The 20,727-nt window shown below is 38.4% G+C and overlaps 1 protein-coding gene across 1 annotated transcript in view; it reads right to left on the reverse strand.

Moving 5' to 3' along the window:
- Positions 1-20,394, reverse strand: part of slc24a3 (solute carrier family 24 member 3) — a 56,426-nt gene extending 36,032 nt beyond the window's left edge. The window contains exon 1 of the mRNA XM_077581310.1: positions 20,066-20,394. Within this exon, the coding sequence (XP_077437436.1) occupies positions 20,066-20,246 (181 nt within the window). The 5' untranslated portion in view covers positions 20,247-20,394. The remainder of the gene's footprint in view (positions 1-20,065) is intronic.
- Between the last annotated feature and the right edge of the window lie 333 nt (positions 20,395-20,727).

Below are 20,727 nucleotides of genomic sequence, written 5' to 3' on the forward strand. Positions count from 1 at the left end.
GATGTTTCTGCATTTGGCAATTTAGTATTATATTATATTATTAGTATGGGATTTTTTTTTAATGGGCTTTAGGTGAACTGATGAATACACACACGCACGCACGCACATGCTCACCCACATACAAAAAATAAATAAATATATATATATATGTATATATATATATATGTGTGTATATGTATATATATGTATATATATTTAAAAAAAAAAGAAGAAAAAAAAAGAGAAAGGGAAAAAACCCCAATTTTTTTTATTTTATTTTTTTTTTTAAAAAGGAGAGCAATGATGATGTCAAATCGAATGAACAATACTGAGCTCTGGAAAAAAAAAAAAAAAAAGAAGGGGAAAAAAACAGGGGAAATAAACAAAACAGCTTCATCTAATGAAAATGCATTTTACAGTTGATGAAAGGTGGCTCATTCCCAAAATAAAGCCTATTTATTACTTGCCATTCCAATCCAAATGACCGTGAGACACAAACTTTAAAGTTGCAATATTAACTTTTTCCCCCAAAAAAATAACTTTACAATAAGCTTTTTACTTGACCATTTATGACTGGAACGCCTTCTAATTAGTAGATTAACACATTAGCTGCTCACAATGGATACTCCTACGAGCCTCTGGCCAAGTTTTCAGACTGGATTCGGGTTCGAATTTCCCGCGCACTGTCTGCGATTGTGACGTAATGTGCGTGGTGTGTAAGTGAAGAACGGTATGTGCAGTTTTATGTTTCGTCAGCAGATGGCAGTAGCGATTCGAAATGGACTATTCTACGTTCATTAGCTTTAAGTTCCAGCGTTAATTTACATTCCATTCCCCATAGAACAAAAGGAGATGACATATGCATGTTGTGTCACCGCGCTCCTGCCGGAATGCTCATAAGGAGGCACGCAGAGCTCCGTGAGGCCAATCATTCCAGTTCATTCATGTAGGTCACTGTATTCACAAGCAGCCCTCTTCCAATCCATCTCCTCTCTCACCATGCAACAGGCCTCCGCAAAGGCACGGGGCTGCCATAAATAGCACCACTCTATGCTATATTTATTAGGACATGATAGATTTTGCAAACACATTGAAGAACAGAATGTTTCAGTGCAGAATGCTTTAGAGGGCAGCTGCGGGAGAATCGTAGTGGTAATGGGGAATCTGGCTTACAACAATTTTCTGTAACTAAAATAACAACCACCAGCATGCTTGCCGGGCAGCAGAATTGTTTATTTTATTCCTGGTTCTCTTTTTGTCTTCTTGAAATTAAAAATGGAATATTAGCTGACTAACTGTGGTTCAATATTGATTTCTTGCAGTTAACATTTAAATGTGGCACTGCAAAAACTGTTGTATACAAGATTGTGAAGAAGCAAACAATGTGATGGCTAAGTTGTTGAATAAATAAACAAAAGTTCACTGGCATATCTGAGTCACTGATGCAATCAGAGCATTTGCTGATCTATGCCATAATAACTGAACCCCGGTTATATCGAACTGCATTATAATCACAAAGGAATACAAAAATACTGACAGCACAGTTATAGTCTTTGGAATAAATAATAAATAAAATACTGTAGGTGTGCAAGTGATGATCCAAAGAACCAGGGATGATCAAGAAAGAATGGGAAGAACTGCTTTAAATGTAAGTGGCACTGGTAAGGGGCTAAACACAACAGAGAGACTTTTGCGGAAAGCAGCACATATTACTCTCCATCCTAGAAAATCCCCAGATTTTTCCGCAAAAATGCGGCCCCTACCGTAGATCGCACCGGGACAAATGAGGTATCAAACGATGCGGCTCGATCTGACTCGGTGTGGCATTACTTTTCTTGGAATTCTGAGTTACCATGGCGACGCATTTCCCAAAAAACTCCCAAAAAAGTCCCATAGGAAATGAATGGAGAAAGGGGGAACAAATTACAGATCAAGCACCTTTTTCCAAGACACGCTGCGCGCGCATACGTTGACCGACCGATATGAATTTTAGCTCATTTTGTAGCAATTTTTCCCATCTTTAGCTCAGTGTCGAAATTTATTTTAAGGAATGAAAGCTCTCCCCCCTGTGCGGGTTCAAAGACAGCGAGTGAAATAGCCTTCTTACATTGGTGTATATTGCAAGTGCCAGAGTGAAGCAATTAGCCTTAGAGTGCCGGGAACCGAAAAAATCTATTTCCAAAAGTTTCACTTCAACTCGTCACCATGGCCACAATCTTTGCTCACTAGACATCAAATTCTCACATTTTGTAGTGACAAGTCTCTTCTTTCAGACAAACTAACTTTTATTTGGCTAAGGTGTCATTTAGTACCTTTATTTTCACTTTAAGCGAGGAGAAGTCGGACTAACTCGCCTATCTTTTCCATGTTAAATTCGCCTCCTTTTTCCTCTTCATTTTGGATAAATCATAAGTTTTCAACCTGTTTTAATTTGGTCATTTTTCATCCGATTAAAAAAGTGAGAACATGCTCGTGTTCCCCAAACCCTTGCCGTTCTAACAAGCCATTTCTTGAATCTGCATCTTGAACCGTTAAGTCGTGAAAGGCTTTTGTTCGAGGTGTGCGTCTCTCATACGATATCAATGGAATGTGGGTGCGTGACGTCTCCAAGTCAAATGTGTGTGCGTGAATTTGCATTTTTCTTAAAGGGACAGTAAGATACTTTTAGTTGATGTTGATTATGGTTAACTTACACATTTCTTGACCGATTCCAGTCGTTTAAATTTCAAACTGTTCAGCTCATTTACAAGAGTCAGCAGTCCAATTCAAAATTTCCGCGGGAATTTTTCTAGTTCCGATTGAAATCGTTCCGAATGAAGATCTCTGGTCACTTGTTTACATGTGACGTGATCCATTCCAATCTGCCGTTTACATGCTCCCCCGTTTAATCAGATCAGCCCCGTGGCAGTCGCGGGGCGCACGGACATCAATCACGTGATCGACAGTAGTTGTGATAGTGTTAACACTTTTATTGAAGCAACATCTTAATAAAGAACAAGTTTCAAGTACTTAGAACTTAGTGTTTATATCGAGCATTTTCATTCCGTTTGGCTGTTCGGATTCATTCTAATCGGAATACATGGCTCCATGTAAACCAGGCTAATGAGCCTTAGGGTCACAACATGCTGGTCTAATAGAGGTCAAATGAACAGATCTTCATTGCCCTATCTGCTAAAATTAGCGGAGCTAAATGTTTAAAACTGCTGAATGCAGAAAATGTAATTTTGAATCGCTACTGCCACCTGTGGTTGAAAAATGAAACTGCACACCCCCTTCATCACGTACACAATGCGCGCGACGTCACATCCGCAGACAGAGGGCGGGGAATTCGAACCCAAATCCAGTTTGAAAACTATTGGCCAGACAGAGGCTTGCAGGAGTACCCATTGTGAACAGCTAAGGTGCTAATCTACTCATTAGAAGATGTTCAAGTCATAAATGGTCAAATAAAAGGGCTAAATTGTTATATAGACCATCTTCAAATCCCAATTTAGATCTTATTCCAGCGCTCTCTCATCTTGTTAAACCACACCTAGTATACAACTAGTCTCTCACCCTACCTCCATTTTTGACATCTAGATTTTGGCCTATTTTACTGCCGCTTCTCCTTGCTCCTTCTTCACCTCCTCTCATGCTCAGAGTGGGGACTATTAAGTGGCGAGATGCGAAATGAGGATTTTGCGTCTACCTACCGCAGGTAGAGGCATCTGCAGCGCTTCATTTTTTTTTTTTTGGGGGGGGGAGCGCTTCATTTGATTAAATGGACTCTTATGTTGGATGGACGGGTGTGGAAGGCGGTCATGTGCTCATCCACAGCGAAGAACTTTACATCATCCACAAGTGATATCTCTTGCATATCCTTTTAAATGTACTTTGCACACGCTAATGTGCTGCCTCTACATAGAGTAGAGTGGTTGTCTCCCAACCCAACAAAGGTTGTCGGTTAGATCCTATACCATTGTGACCACGTGGAAGTATCATTGAGCAAGATACCGAACTCCCAGTTGCTCCTGATTTTGAGTCTGAGGTGGAAAAGCCGCGATATAAATGAAGTGACATTTACCATGAATGAGGGGAGGCGCTTTGATTGGCCGGGAGTCGTCTGCATTCCCTCCCACAACGGCGCACAACGATGCTAACATACACTTCTATCTGTGCTGCTCTAGAAAAATGCCAAAAGAAAGAAAACTACTGAGTATAGTGCTCTTTAAGGATGAAAATCTTGTGTCTATGAGGCTTGTAAACAGAAATGTGAAATTTGAAAAAAATAAATAAATAAAATAAAAATAAAAAAGAGAGCAATGATGATGACATGTCAAATCGGTAAAATTACCGAATGAACAAAACTGAAGAAAAAATTAAAAAAATTAAAAAATAAAAAGAAATGTGAAATTTGATAGGGGCAAGACATATCGTCTGCACTCGACATGTTTTTGCAGGTTTTCACTGTCAGTTTGTACGAGACTGGCAGGTTGTAATTGTCGTTATCTGCGGAAAATCTAAAGTCATAAGCATACGGCGGTTCTTGCATTGTGTACACTACAGTTATACAGAGAACCCGAGGGTGTGAGCTGCCATGATGTATCAGTGCTAGGCTGCCCTATATTGTAAACAGGCCTAATGTCCTCTTACTACATGTTTTTCCTTATACCCAGTGTCCCTATGACATAAGCCGGAGACATGACATGAGCAAGGTCAAAAAGACAATCACCATAAATGTGCCATTGCCAAGCTCACCAACGTTGTCGCTTCAAATTGACAAAACAATATTTAGCCTTACTCCAGAGTACCCAATTACAACATGGATTGCACATGAGTGGATTAAATTGACTGCAAAAGAAAAACAATTATATTATTGACCTTGTTTTGATGCTTTTAATATTGCGAGAGAAACAAAAAAATAGCATGAAGCATCCTCCATACCAACTGAAGGCATGAAGAATTGCTCCATGTCATGTGATTTGAAGAGGTCTGAGCCAAGCCACAAGAAGCAATAAAATTGCAAATCATAATCTCCGTGGTTAATATACGCTTTTGGCTAAATTCAGACTTTATTGTGGTTATGAATTAGCACTGAAGCAAGACGGAGAAGGCATCTGTCCACTAGTGTTAATTTCGTCAAGGAAAACTAAACAAAAAATAATTTCATCAACACACATTTTTCACCAGTTTAAGACTATAGACTAGACAGGACTAAAACCCTCATTAATGAACAATAACTGGGACTAAATCAGTATGCATTTTTGTCGACTAATGAAGACGAGACGATGTACTTCATTTCATAAAAACTGGGCTAAAACCTATGGACGTTTTAGTTCATGAACAAAAATAAGATGAAAATGATATGATTTTTGAAAATCTTGTCTCTGCTAATCAGTCACATGACCACAGTGACACACTCCATCTGCAGCTAGCATGTGCAACATGCACAAACACATGGGACAGACAGGAGGTGGATTCCCGGTGAACGGTTAAAAAAAACTGAACTGAGGTCAATTATAGTTCTTTTTTTTTTTTTTTCCCTGGAGAGCTCAGTATTGTTCATTCGGTAATTTTACTGATTTGACATGTCATCATCATTGCTCTTTTTTTTTTTTTTTGTATGTGGGTGAGGATGTGTATGTGCGTGCGTGCGAGTGTGTGTGTATTCATTAGTTCATCTAAAACCTATTAAAAAATCCCATACCGTTCACCTAAACCGAACACTTCCAGCCAGAGTCGTGAGGCCGTCAGGAGACCAGAGGAAGGACTAAAGAAAAGCTCAGTCAATTATAGTCAATTATAGTTCTAATGTAACATTAATCCAATGGCTATAACGTTCCATCAATAATGTTAATCAGACCGCTAACTAATGCTGGCTAATTTACTAGCTCATAGCATGGAGCCATAGTAGCCACTTGTTGATATACTGTAATTGTGTCAAGTTGTTTTTCATCAAAAAAAAAAAAGATGAGAACATTTGAAGTGAAAAAGTTTTCGATCTGAAATAGAAATCTGAATGATCTGAAATTATTTGCTGTCAAAAAATATACATTGGTAAAATGATAGTCCTGACTAAAAGTAGACTAAACTGTTGACAGTTTTTTGTTGACTAAAACCAGACGAATAAAATTATGTTTTCTTGGATTAAAATGAAGACTAAAGTGCTAAATTTATACTTCACTAAAAATGGACTAAATAAAAACAGGATGAGGTTGACTAATCATGAAGTCATGCGATTAATTACGATTAAAAATTTTAATCGCCTGACGCCCCTAATTTTTTAATAATGCATCAGGTAATTAAATTTTTTAAAATTGTAATTAATCGCATGACTTCAATAGTTAACTCACGATTAATCATACATTTTATATCTGTTCTAAATGTACAATAAAAAAAATTCTAGGTTTTCATACTCTTGTTAACAAAAGTGGAAAATAATGTTAAACTAATAGAAATAGTTCAAATGAATTTTTGACGTCAATAGCCGTCAATGGCAGTGAATGAGTTAAAATAGAAATGAGAGCATATAGGCTGATCAAGAATTTGTAGTTAAAAAAATTAAAATAAAATGCATAGATATACAACTGTGACCCCGCCTTAACCACTATGCTTCAAGTTAGTACACATTCACTAGGGATGAGGTTGACTAACTATGATCAAAACTAACTAGCGTGATTGAAACTGGACTAAAACGGAGACTAAATTCCAAAATGGAGGATAAAATGAACACTACTGTCCACTGACTTAAGTGTAACACTACAAACGTAGAATCATGTGTAGAATAAAATGTGAACTCAAATACATTGTGTGTTTTTGTGTGCATAATTTGATGCATTTCCATGTTACTTTAAAAAATATATATATAATAGAGTCAATGATATACCTGCATAACTTACCCACCCTCTCGATCTAGGCCAACCATTCAGTGCGTGTGCGTGTACAGAAAAAAAAAAATGCTTCTGAGAAATCATTAGTACCGAGGGATTTGGTAGTCCACATATTTCTACCGATATCGTTCACCAACACCGGGTGTCCTATATCGGCCAGAGTCCTCCTATGTGCATAGGTTCAAGTCGACCCCATAACGTCAAATAACACGGCCGGCCATCGCTCCTCAATGTCATCCTTAATTAGCTACTTCATCTTCATTAGTGTTCTTTGACAGATGTGTTCACGTGTGAGAGAATATATGTTAGGTACATGAGTTCACGCAGATGATTTCGATTCCTTGCATACATGTCATCTCAGATGCACGTACAGTAGGTTTTTTTTTTAGGACCATAAGCAGTTAAATGCCATCTTGTGACGACCGACAGCATCTCTAAACATTGCTACATCCTTTTCCCAAGAGAGAATAAGAATCAGGCCAAGTTGGTGCGTAGCATATACTGGCGTTCGAAAAGACGCAACACATGATAAAGTATCTGGAAGATGAAAAGAGGGAAGTCAACCCTGTAAAATTTACAGTATATTACAAGATAACGCAGTCATTTTTTTTTTTACTGTAGATTTTACTGAAAAGTGCTAGTGTTACTCTATTTAATTACTCGTCGTTCACATCTGGTTAGATGGATTCTGCATTTCGCCGCCTCGTACTTGTGACGTGTAACGTCAATAAAGTTGAACCGAATCAATTCTAATTATATGTTATATCGAATGACATAATAAACAGGTTCAAATAATTGCCAAAACTGACATCACAAAAAGAGTCATCCATGCTGTGCGAGTGAAAGGTTAATGTCATCTTCTTAGCTCATTTCTTTTTTTTTTTTCTGGAGAGCTCCGTATCGTTCATTCGGTAATTTTACCGATTTGACATGTCATCATCATTGCTCTCTCTTTTTTTTTTTTTGTATGTGGGTGAGTATGTGTATGTGCGTGCGTGCGTGCGAGTGAGTGTGTATTCATTAGTTCACCTAAAACCTATTAAAATATCCCATACCGTTCACCTAAACCGAACACTCCCAGCCAGAGTCGTGAGGCCGTCAGGAGACCCGAGGAAGGACCAAAGAAAGGAAAGTGAAATCCAGCACCGACCTTTAGTTGCTCCTCAATCTTAATTCTATAGCTTCCAAATTTTCCAACATTTCATTTCCTGTGAGTATAATGAGCAAGTATTAAGGAGACCCGAGGAAGGATCAAAGAAAAGATCATTTCCGTCACGTCTCTCTGCCAAAAGGGTCCGTCTTGGTGGTCCACGGGTCTCCAGCACATTAAATTATAATTCATGTTTTTTGTTTGTCATGCTAAACAGGTGTTCAAATCTTGCAGTAAACATCGTGCGATCGAAGGGTACTTAACTCATTCACTGCCAGTGACGGCTATAGACGTCAAAAATTCATTTTAACTATTTCTATTAGTTTAAAAAAAAATCCACTTTTGTTAAAAAGAGTATGAAAACCAAGATTTTTTCGGGGGATATTTAGAACAGATATAAAATCGTGAGTTAACTAGTGAAGTCATGCAATTAATTACGATGACAAATTTTAATCGCCTGACGCTCCTAATTTTTAATAATCTTTTCTTTTTTAAATCGTTTTTTTTTTAAGAAGAAAAGATTATTAAAAATTTAGGGGCGTCAGGTGATTATTATTATTATTTTTTAACTAATCGCATGACTTCACTAGTTAACTCACGATTGAAAAAAGAACAACAAAAATTAGGGGCATCAGGTGATCAAATTTTTTAATTGTAATAAATTGCATGACTTTACTAGTTAACGCACGATTAATAACACATTTTTATCTGTTCTTCATGTGCAATAAAAAAAAATCTAGGTTTTCATACTCTTAACTAAAAATGTTTTAATGAATTAGTTGAAATTAATTTTTGACGTCAATAGCAGTGAATGAGTTAATAGAGAAAAGGGAAAAAAACAGTATCAATTCACATGCAGGTTTGTGGAATGTGGGAAGAAGCTGCTGTACCCGAAGAAAACTCAAGCAAGCTCTCCCTGATTTGTTGGAATTTAGATGTTTCTGGGGTTGGTGAAGGACTCTGGTTGGTGGCCCGGTGGGTGGTGTCTGGTCAGTGCTGGATTTCGCTTTCCTTTCTTTGGTCCTTCCTCGGGTCTCCTGACGGCCTCACGACTCTGGCTGGGAGTGTTCGGTTTAGGTGAACGGTATGGGATTTTTTAAATAGGTTTTAGGTGAACTAATGAATACACACACACGCACGCACATACACATTCTCACCCACATACAAAAAAAAAGAAAAAAAAGAGAGAGCAATGATGATGACATGTCAAATCGGTAAAATTACCGAATGAACAATACTGAGCTCTCCAGAAAAAGAAAAAGAAAACTCAAACAAGTACCCAGAGAACATACAAACTAAATAGGCTACTTTATGGTGTGGAATGTGTAGTCCAACTTTTTTTTTTTACTGAGAAACGGCTTGATTAATCCCTCTCATCTTATGCCTCTAGTACCCAATTGTCTGACACATACCGCACATACTCACACACAAATTGAAAACAGAAACAAAACAAGTGGGTCAATTCACTCCCAGTCACCTAAGACTATGATTAATCAGATTGGTGTGATTAAAAGCTTAATGGGTTTCTCTGACCGTGCTTAATGTAGGTGAATGGCACTGTGATTGTGTTTTCATTGTTCGGGTGTACAAAAAAGGGCTCTGCAAAAATCAGAGAAAATAGAGATCTGTGTCTGCCACCTGAAAACACTTTTATGAAGAGAAAATGAGGAGATTAAATGCATTGGTTAATATCTTTTTTTTGTTTCTGATTTGGAATAAAAGAGGAGATTAAATCGTGACCGAGTATATTAATTTTAAAAAAAATCAACTAAGTAAAGAAATTCCAACCATATTAACCTGGCTGATCTGGAAAACTAAAAAAAATTTAAAATAATCACACGACAGCTGAGAGGTGGGTGGCAAGATTTGAACTGACACACTCGTTTTGTTGGTTGTAATGGGATGTTGACCAATTGTGAATAAAGTGGAGAACACAAAATCCAAGCACAAATATCATTTTAACACCATCCTACTGTTATATGTGTGACAGTGACTGACGTGTGAGCCGACAGTGGTTTACACTTTTGTCATCAAGAAATAAATCATTTTTTTAATAAAAAAAAATTAAACTAAAAATAAAACTAAAAATAAAAATAAAAATAAAAATAAAAATAAAAATAAAAATAAAAATAAAAATAAAAATAAAAATAAAAATAAAAATAAAAACATGCAAAAAAATCAAGAAATAAATCTGATGCATGGATATTGTGAAGTGTCTGCAAAGCCACGCGTAGTAACATGACAGACCAACAAACACTGCAGCATTATCCGAATAATCCAAATAAAAATAATCTAGATTTTAAATCCATATAAAAAGATTTCTAAAAAGTGATGCCAAAGAATTACGCTTATTTTTGTATTAATCAGATTTACAAGCATAGTACTTAGTTACTCACTATATAAACAGATATACGTTAAGGTAAACCTTTTATGGATGACATCATCTGAGTCATCCCTGCTTTTGTAGGAGTACAAACCAAATTTCCTAAAATTCTCCAGAGCAGCGATTTGTAAGAGCAGAATTTGGATTAGAGCGTAAAGGGGGGGGGACAGAATTGTGAGCATAAGCAATTTGAGCAAGAGGAATTGCATAACAACATATGAGCAAGCTAGAGATTCACAGGCTTGTGATCAAAGCTGCTGGCTTTCGCTTTGACAGCTGGAGGGCCCCGGACACAAACTGAAACTCAGGGAGAAAATGCACAATTTAGCATACACTCGATTAAAAGATGGCATTTGCGCTCTCTTGAATATTTGGAAATTTAAGACTGCGACCAGAAAAATGGTTGCGCAATAGGTTGTCCGATATCCCCCATTGTAAGCAATTGTTATATCGAAGAAAGAGCTCACAAAATGGCCAAGAATTTGTTAATTCAATCCAAATCTACATTTAAGACAATGACAGAAAAGTGTGGTGGGATTTGAACCCATACCTCATGAGTGAGTGAAATTTATTTTAACCCAGCACTTTAGACCGGTCGGCTACACTACCCGTGAAGGGCTCTCTTAGGATAAAAATTTGTTGGAAAATTTAACCCTGGAGAACCCACGGGGTCAAATTTGGCCCCTATAAATTCTGCTACTCAAATAACAAAGACCTTTATTTTTTTCCAGCAGGGATATGGTTTCCATTGGCCAAAGTGTGTTTATACATTCAAAATCCAGTTCGAAAATGCAACAAATAAAATAAAAAAATTATATTGTTCAATGTAGCTGTGTATTTGATTAATTATTTTCTTAAATTCTAAATAGTTTACTGACAGTTTTTGTTATTCTGATTTTTCGAAATGATACCCCTAAATCGCAAAAGGGTCAAATTTCGCCCTAATCCTAAATTAGGGAATAAAGGGTTAAAATTGAAAAAACATATATTTTGGTGTTCAGTGAATTTATAGGAGTCATTTAATGTATAATTCATAATTTTCCAAAGAAGAAAAGGGTTCTTGGGTTCGCCAGGGTTAAGACTGCTACCAGAATTTTTTTTATTTTGATTTGATTGGCTATTGGAGGGAATTTTAAACTTTTTCATTATGTGATCCGATTAGTCGACTAATTGCGACTGCTATCAGTGACTAGCATAAAACATGCCAGGGAATGCAGAAAATGACACCTGAATTAGAACTGTGACCTTCTGTGTGCGTGTGGGGGTTATAACCGCCCTCTTTACTGAACCTGCTGCCCCACCCCTCCACCCCAGGTAAAACTGTCGCAAAGCGCCAGTGCCATTCATGCTACAGAATAAATCACGACTTCCTGCCAGTAAATCAGCTTTGTGTTCAATTTAACAAGCCCAGATTTCTGAGTAAAAATGGGTTGAAGACAAAAAGGAAGATTTTCTTTCAAATCTTCCGTAGGTATGAAGTCCTTTCTTCCATGCTTCCCGCTGTGGATCCCAGAATACACAATGCAGGTACAGAAATAGGGTTTGGGATTAGGTGATAAATTAGCCCAGTCATATATGAGGAGAGGGAGTGACTAGAGAGGGAGAGAAAGGGAACTAATGTTCACAGTGAAATTGAATACAAAACATGGCCTACAGACTAAACTCAGCTACACTTTACTGGGGGTGTGAATTGCCTAGTACCTAGCGATTCGATTCATATCACGATTCGATTCAATACCGATTAATCCCGATACGAATCTATAAATTGATTATTGCGATTTTTTTTATTTCCTGGTATGATTTTGTGCTATAAAAATTAGTATATTGCCATAATTTAGACAAAAAAATACATTTGTAGACGTATAATAATAATAATAATAATAATAATTAGGGGTGGGAATTGCCTAGTACCTGGCGATCCGATTCATAGGTCACGATTCGATTAGATTAATCCCACTACAAATCTATAAATTAATTATTGCGATTTTTTTAAAAACTCAAATTTAGAAAATACTAATCAGTAAACTTGTGCATGTACACTGTAAGATTTGTATGAAAATGTATTTATTTATCTGAAAATTCTGTCTTATAACTGAGCCACTGCATTTGACAAACAGGTTGCAGTCTGTTTCATGTTTGAACAGCACTGAAATAAAATATTATGGCTTAATGTTCCATTAATATAACATTCTTCCATGCTTAATGTGTGAATCCTATCCCTAAGTAAGGCGTTTTGTTGAATATTCCCATAAAAAAAATTATGTTTAAAAATCGATTCGGCCGCATATCGAATCGATTCGAGAATTGCGCGCTGTAATATCGCGATATATTGCTGAATCGATTTTTTCACACCCCCTACACTTTACACTTCACATCTATATATATATATCCATATTCTATTTATTTGCGTCTACATGACAAACTTGTGGGAGAATGTTCCTGATGACGAGCAAAAGCCTGAAGAAGAAAAAAAAAAAAGACAAATAGGGCACACAAACAATTCAACAACCATAAAAAAAGGGTGTCACGTCACAAACACAAAACTAAAATTACATTATAATATTTGAGATAGGAATTGCATCTAGCTAATAAAATAACATCAAATAAAATAGAACATACGTAATCAATATGAGTCATATGTTCACTCTACATATTGGCGATGCGACTGCAGCTTTTTTTTTTTCTTCCAGTGGAACCAGTCAAAGACAATTAGTGTCAATCAAAGGACTATAAGTGAATGTGCCAGGTGCCTCCTGCAGTGTGATATTCAAGTACAGAAATGAGAAGTGCTCTATGCTCACCCACACAGTCATACAATTAAAAAAAAAAAAATGCTTTGAGTGACTCACACCTGCAGCTATTTGGGCCAAGGTAATGGTTGCCATCTTTTTTTTTGAATTCTATATATATTTTTTTCTGTTTGGCATAATTTAGATAGCAGGGGGAAAAAAACAGTCACAGTGTAAATGTATGCATACATGTGCTAATATTAGAACTAAATTTGCAGTATTATTATTATTATTATTATTATTATTGTTGTTCATGTCGTGATGACTCCTATAGCTGGTATAGACACAAAACATTACGTCAAAAAAAACACAAAAAAAAAAACACAGACGACTGATTTCCACCGAAATTTATGAGTACATGTGCAGTCATGTGATAACAATAGTCAGGAAATATTAGAACGCAACTCGCAAAATTTTTGATAATATTCGAATGCGTTCATTATTATTATTATTATTAGGGGTGTTAGAAAAAAATCTATTCGGCAATATATCGCGATATTCTCGAATCGATTCAATATGTGGCCGAATCGATTTTTAAACATCAATTTTTTACGGGAATATTAAACAAAACGTCTTACTTAGGGTTAAGATTCACACATTAAACATGGAAGAATGTTATATGAATGGAACATTAAGCCTTAATATTTTATTTCAGTGCCGTTCAGACTGCAACCTGCTTGTTAATTGCAGTGGTTCAGTTCCAAGCCTGAATTTTCAGATAAATAAATACATTTTCATACAAATCTTACAGTGTACATGTGTAAAAAAAAAATCGCAACAATTAATTTATAGATTCGTATCGGGATTAATCGAATCGAATCGTGACCTATGAATCGGATCGCCGGGTACTGGGCAATTCCCACCCCTAATTATTATTATTATTATTATTATTATTATTATTATTATTATTATTATTATTATTATTATTATACATCTACAAATGTATTTTTCTATCTAAATGATGGCAATCTACTAATTTTTATAGCACAAAATTATACCAGGAAATAAGTCCAAAATTAACAGGGGTTGTTTGCACGCAACTGTGTCACGGCAATGACTGACTGGACAAAAATCTCCAATAATTACATCCTTTAATAAAAAGGATATGAAAAATAATAATTTCAATCTGTTTTGTGGGTCAATTTGATTCAAATTTTAGGTTAATTCGCACGTTGGTCTCAAATATTGCTTTTACATTGCAAACAAGTCACATATCCGTCCGTCCGTCTTCTTCCGCTTAACCGGGGTCGGGTCGCGGGGGCAGCAGCTTTAGCAGGGAAGCCCAGTCTTCCCTCTCCCCAGCCACTTCAGCCAGCTCCCCCGACGGGATCCAAACGCGTTCCCAGGCCAGCCGAGAGATGTAGTCTCTCCAGCGTGTCCTGGGTCGTCCCCGGGGCCTCCCGCCGGTAGGACATGCCCGGAACACCTCCCCAGGGAGGCGTCCAGGGGGCATCCGAACCAGATGCCCGAGCCACCTCAACTGGTCAAGTTGCATATATGTCGCAAAATGACCATTTTTAGCCTTTAGTTTCACTTGCGCCAAAAGGCAGTAGGGAACAAGATAGTTTGTCAGTACATACCAAACAGCTATGCCATATTGACTTACGTACTTGGAAGTAAAAATAAATCGTGATATCAAAGTATAAGTAGAGCAGAAAGCGTCGCTGAATAAAAAAAAAAAGTTAGTGAACGAAAAAGCTGTCATTTTGACAACACAGACAATAATAGCCTGTGAGTTACAGGTCAACAAAAAAAAACTTTGGCGGCATGGTCGGAGTACTTGGAGGGCAAAAAGGTCACAGCTACCGGCGGACAAAACAAAATAATAGCCGAGTGCAATTGAAATGGAAGGAGAGAGACAGAGGAGAGAGAAAGCGAAAAAGAAAGAAAGAGAGAGCAAGGTGGCATGGGTGATAAAATAGGGAGAGGTTGTTTGTGTCCGTCTCGGACTGGTGGGATGTGACTATCTGTTTTCCTCAGGCTGGCCCACCTGCAGCTGAATTAGCCTCACAGTTTTGCGTTCAATGGAGTTTTGGCCGAAGGCCCACTGAGCACAGAACAAGAGAATGGTTCAATGATCAAGTTTCTTAGGTTATGGAATATCGAGGATGACAAGTCTGGAAAGCTGAAATCATCATTATTATTGATACGATATGCTTTGGGGGGGGGGGGGGGGGTCTACAGGAGTACACCAGGGCTTTCAAGTAATTCTCTAGCCTCTAGTTTCTTGTAATGTTGTCAATTTTAAAACAATTGCAAAACAAAAAGGGTAAAATATTACACAATCTAAAATAAAGTGTAAAACTGCACCTTGGTTTGTGGAGCAACATTTAATTTGTGAAATACTGCTTTATTAGACCGTATGCAATGGCGCAGTGGTTATTTTGCCATGACCGGCAACTCTACCACTAGTTGTTATTTTGCCGTGAACTGCTCTAATGGTCAATTGCCTCACCCCATTCTGTGTCTTTTTACAATGTTTTCATTTTGTTTTGCCACCAAAGATAGGCTGCTATCTGTGTTACCGGCCTAACCATAACCCTCAGAGCATATAGGCTGATTAAAAAATTGTAGTTAAAAAAAATTAACTCATTCCCTGCCATTGCCGGTTATAGACGTCAAATATTCATTTGAACTATTTCTATTAGCTTAACATTTTTTTTTCACTTTTGTTAACAAGAGTATGAAAACCTACGATTTTTTTTATTGTACATCAAGAACAAATATAACATTTGTGATTAATCATGAGTTATTTCATGAAGTCATGCGATTAATTAGGATTAAAAATTTTAATCGCCTGACGCTCCTAATTTTTTAAGAATGTTTTCTTTTTCTAAAACGCATCAGGCAATTAATTTTTTTTCGCATGACTTCAATAGTTAACTCATGATTAATCCTACATTTTATATCTGTTCTAAATAATACAATAAAAAAAATCTAGGTTTTCATACTCTTGTTAACCAAAGTGAAAAAAAACGTTTAACTAATAGAAATAGTTCAAATGAATTTTTGACGTCAATGGCAGTGAATGAGTTAAAATAAAAATGAGAGCATATAGGCTGATTAAGAATTTGTAGTAAATTCAAATAAAATGCGTAGATACACAACTGTGGCCCCGCATTGACCACTTTGCTTCAATTTAGTACACAGTCACTAGCGCAGAATTTATACGTTTAGTTCTCGCACAGCTAACTAGAAAATAGAGCTAGCAAGACAGTTGCCGGGCACGGCAAATATCCACTTAGTATGTAATGCAATTTTCAACTTAACTGTGGCTCTGAGGAAGGTGCCACCTCACATGGCGGTGACGCCACACCATGGAAGCGTGCGCCTCAGCTTCCCGCTACGTGAACGCGGACGCGCGAGTCTGTGCGCGCAATTGTGTCGTTAATGACGTGAGAGATATCGTAGTAGTCCCACCGTAAGAAATAAAGATTCAAGATATTGAGCATTGACAATCAAAATTAAAGTGTAATCAAATCAAATAATGAGGCATGTTATCGTCCATGCCTGCTTCATGCTTTTTAATAGCAACACATCTCATCTCCTCAATTTTCTCTTCTTCACCTGCCTTGTCTCAGCCTATTTATCACATTCAAATTCCGCCTGACTCTGTTTGTCTATTCCTTTTACATCTCCTTTATCCCACTATTCCTTATTTCACCGCCTGAGCTGTCCCCGCATGATCCCGTTCCTCTTCACAGCACCCCACTGCACTCTTGTCTGTTTTCCTTTTTGTCTAATTCTGTTCCTCTGCGCTGAGTCCCAATGCTTTGTCACTGCAAAGTGCTCCATCTGTGTGTCCCCCCCCACCCCCCAATCTATCCTGCTAGCAAACACAAAGGAAGAGACCCAACAGCCAAAGGTTTGAGTTACGTAAGAAGGTAATGGAAACACTAATGCTCATACGAAGAAACGTTAATGGCATTTCTATACCATGACCGTTTATTTGTCTTTCACATTTGTCACAGATGGATGAAAAAGGGGCTTTAGCTTAAATAGTAAAGTTCAGTGGCATTAAACCTGAACATAATAGCAGCTCATATGTCTAATCCCCTTGTCGTATAGAGCTTTGGTCATTTCTACGTGTATCATCTACCTTTTTATTTAAAGGGGTGAAATACAAACAAGGTTAAAGCTGCTGAATGCAGAACATTTCATTTCAAATCGCTACTGCCTCGTGTGGCCAAAAAATGAAACTGCACACTCCCTTCTGGCATGCACAATGCACGCATGACATCACATCCGCAGACAGAGGGCGGGAAATTCAAACCCGAATTTCAGTCTGAAAACAATTGGCCAAAGGCTTGCAGGAGTAACCATTGTGAAGAGCTAGGGCAGGGGTGGCCAAGTTCGGTCCTTGAGAGCCACAATCCAGCCTGTTTTCCATGTTTCCCTCCTGCAGCCCTTTGCAGAAGCCTAATAACGATCTTGATCATGAACCAGGTGTGTTAGGGGAGAGAAACATGGAAAACAGGCTGGATCGTGGCTCTCGAGGACCGAACTTGGCCACCCCTGAGCTAGGGTGTTCAATCTGCTAAAAACAAGAAGAAGAAAAAAAACATGCAAAGACTGAGATCAGTTAAGTGCAGAATTGCTGAGGTATTTCGGGAAACTTGTTCAAACTCAATTATGCCTACAACCCCCCCAAAAAATGCATCTTCCCAGAAGTATTGTGTTTTTGTTAGTTTGGCTACAATGTCTCCGCCTTGTGCATGCATGATGCACGTAGTGATGTCGGCAAAATGGGCGGCACTGCCACCACATGAACATGTGATGTCGTGGCGAGCTACACTCAAATGTGGCTAGGAGATTTCTATACCGTTTAGCCACATTGGCGAAAAGGTTTCATGACCCAGTGCCAACCCTGCACCATGCATGTTTTTTTTTAGAATGTTAGAAGGCTGTAGAGAAGAGAAACCCAAAGAATTGGGATAATATTGTTGAAGAAAATGATCTTTTCCTCTGTTCGTTTTCTTTCGGGTAGTGAGAATGTTGGTTATCCGAATGCTGCAGATCGATGAACAGTTGCTTCGAAGCTTTTATTTCTACAGAAAATTCCGGGCACAAGTGAGTTCCAGACAATGGCTGCAGCCTCTCACAAGTGCCCAGATTACAGTTACTTACAACATTCTTATACTATCTTGAAGGGCGGTACCACAAAGCCCCCAGCAAACAGCCCACCCGGAGTTCACCGGACATGAGATACTTTAAAGACATCATACTAACACATTGACTTCAACCACAGAAAAATGGCCTATTGTTGTGGAAATAGAGGAGCCCCCCCCCCCCCCGACACGCCGTCACCTGGCAGAAATTGCGATAACACTCACAAAGATACATCCGCAGAATAAACCTCTACTGAGGAAATAAGGAAATTAGAACAGTTATGACTAAATCTGGGCAGAAGACCCTCTTCAATATGCAGACTCCACATAAAAAGGCAAGATGTGCAATTGGAACCCAAAAGCCAGAGAGAGAGAGAGAGAGAGAGAGAGAGAGAGAGAGAGAGCTTGCCATTCCAGCCACATACACCACGCGCTGCTTGTCAGAATTAGTCACGTAATAATAATGTATGCAGCAATAATTTATGGAATTCAGTATCACATTTGGTTCAAGATACTGTGGGTGTCTATTACAGTTTGGAACTTGGCTTCTTCTGCTCCTTATAGGTGCGTGAAAGACTCAATAATCACAATTAAATAATATAAGCGACAGAGATGTGCCAAATCATACCGGATATTTTTTTTTAATGTTGTTTTAGGCTTGGCCCATTTGGGGTCACAACAGCAAGTCACTCATAGTTTCTATGATAGACGCCCCTTAACGATGCAGCCCGCCCAGTTTTTCATCACTGACCAGGAATTGAACCGCTGCTGGCTGCATGAAAAAATGTAGACGCTATTGCGAGTGGCAAGTACTCAACATGCGTTCTTGCACAACTAGAAACAGTCAAGGCTCAACATGTCTGAAAGTAGAGCAGAAGCATTTTAATTTGTAGCGACTTGTAAAGTGACTTTATAGCCACTGTTGGGTCCCTGGAATAGCTCGGGCTCCAAAAGCTAATAAGAGGGAGGGAGTACCAGTCTGACTAGGAACCACTGAGATAAGCCTTCTGAATGAATATCTCTCCCTTGTTTGCTTTGGGTGAATAAAAACTGATTGAACAATGCCATGTAAATGACTCACTCATATCTTGGTGGCAGCCTGAGAGATAAGACAATAATTCACAATCACTTATAGGCAAGTTCGATTTTAGATCTTTTACCCACTCCTTGCGCACCTGACAATTTGGTCACTGAAAGTAGACTAATATTTTGACCAGCTCGAAGCAGACATACCACCAGGGGTGGAAGGCAGTCTTCAAGTAACTTTACATCATCCGCCACTGGGGATCTCTAAACTCTCATTTCTAACTACGTGCGTCTACGAAAATACCAAAAGAAAGACAACTGCACTCATCCGCACAGTTAGTCTGTTTGCACTTTGCACTAGACTTGTGCTGGGCACTAAAATAGGGCACGGAGCATTTTTGGGAGAGAAAAAAAATACTGACAAACTAGGTTTGACAATTGCTCTGCCTCCAAATGCATTACTTTGTTGTTGACGTCTTAGATCCTCACCATTTGTCCTGTGGTAATAATAATAATAATAATAATAATGACAATAATAATAATAATAATAATAAGTGATCATCCTAGTTTTAAATGTAGCTAAATTAACTGGCATATTCTGTGGTTGACGGAATACAATTTGATATTAGAAAATAAACAGAACAAATCTATTGTTTTGAATAAAACAGACAACAGAGAAACATGATCATGAATCCAGCCTTGACATTTGCTGCCGTCAAACATCCCCCCCAAAACTCCACTTGACTTCGTGTGTTTCTCACCTTCTTTCTGTGCCACATTCTTGAGCCCCACAGCGAGTCCCAGCAGAATCCCCATGAAGCACATCTGTACGGCGAACAACTCCTTTCGCTTTCTCCGCCTGCCTTTACTCCTCCGTCGGCTGAGCATCACTCCTACTCCTACGGTCGTCTCCGGCATCCCTTCTCCCACCACGCGGGCCATGGCGCTCTTCTTTCGGCGAGCGTTCCGGCAAGGTCCCCGGGTGGTGTAAAGGTGTACGAGTATGAGAGCGGAGAGGAAGACACCGAGAGATGAGCTCTGAGTGAGATGGAGTTACTCGGCGCGGGCAGATGTGAGCGCAGGCGTTGGACTCTCGAGCTTGACAAAATGAATGCATCCCTGAAACATCCGGTATGGTCCTTCAGAATAAAAGAGTAAAAAGTATTCGAGCATAAGCGAAGTGCGCATCTCGACTGCACGGTGCATTAGTAGCGGCGTGGTGCATTGTGGGTAGGCTAAACTACCATACGGTCATTGAAAGTGAATTGGATCCAATGGAATGAGCTCTGATTTCTAACATTTCAACCCCTGGAAAGTTGCTGTTTTTAATTGATTGTATTGTTTACTGACTTGCAAGCTTTAAGGTGTACAGTTACGCAAAAACTGTCACGACTCTAATCTCAGCCATTCAAATGACGGTTAG

This window comes from Vanacampus margaritifer, chromosome 12 (assembly GCF_051991255.1).
Source record: "Vanacampus margaritifer isolate UIUO_Vmar chromosome 12, RoL_Vmar_1.0, whole genome shotgun sequence".
In the NCBI taxonomy this organism is placed as follows: Eukaryota; Metazoa; Chordata; class Actinopteri; order Syngnathiformes; family Syngnathidae; genus Vanacampus; species Vanacampus margaritifer.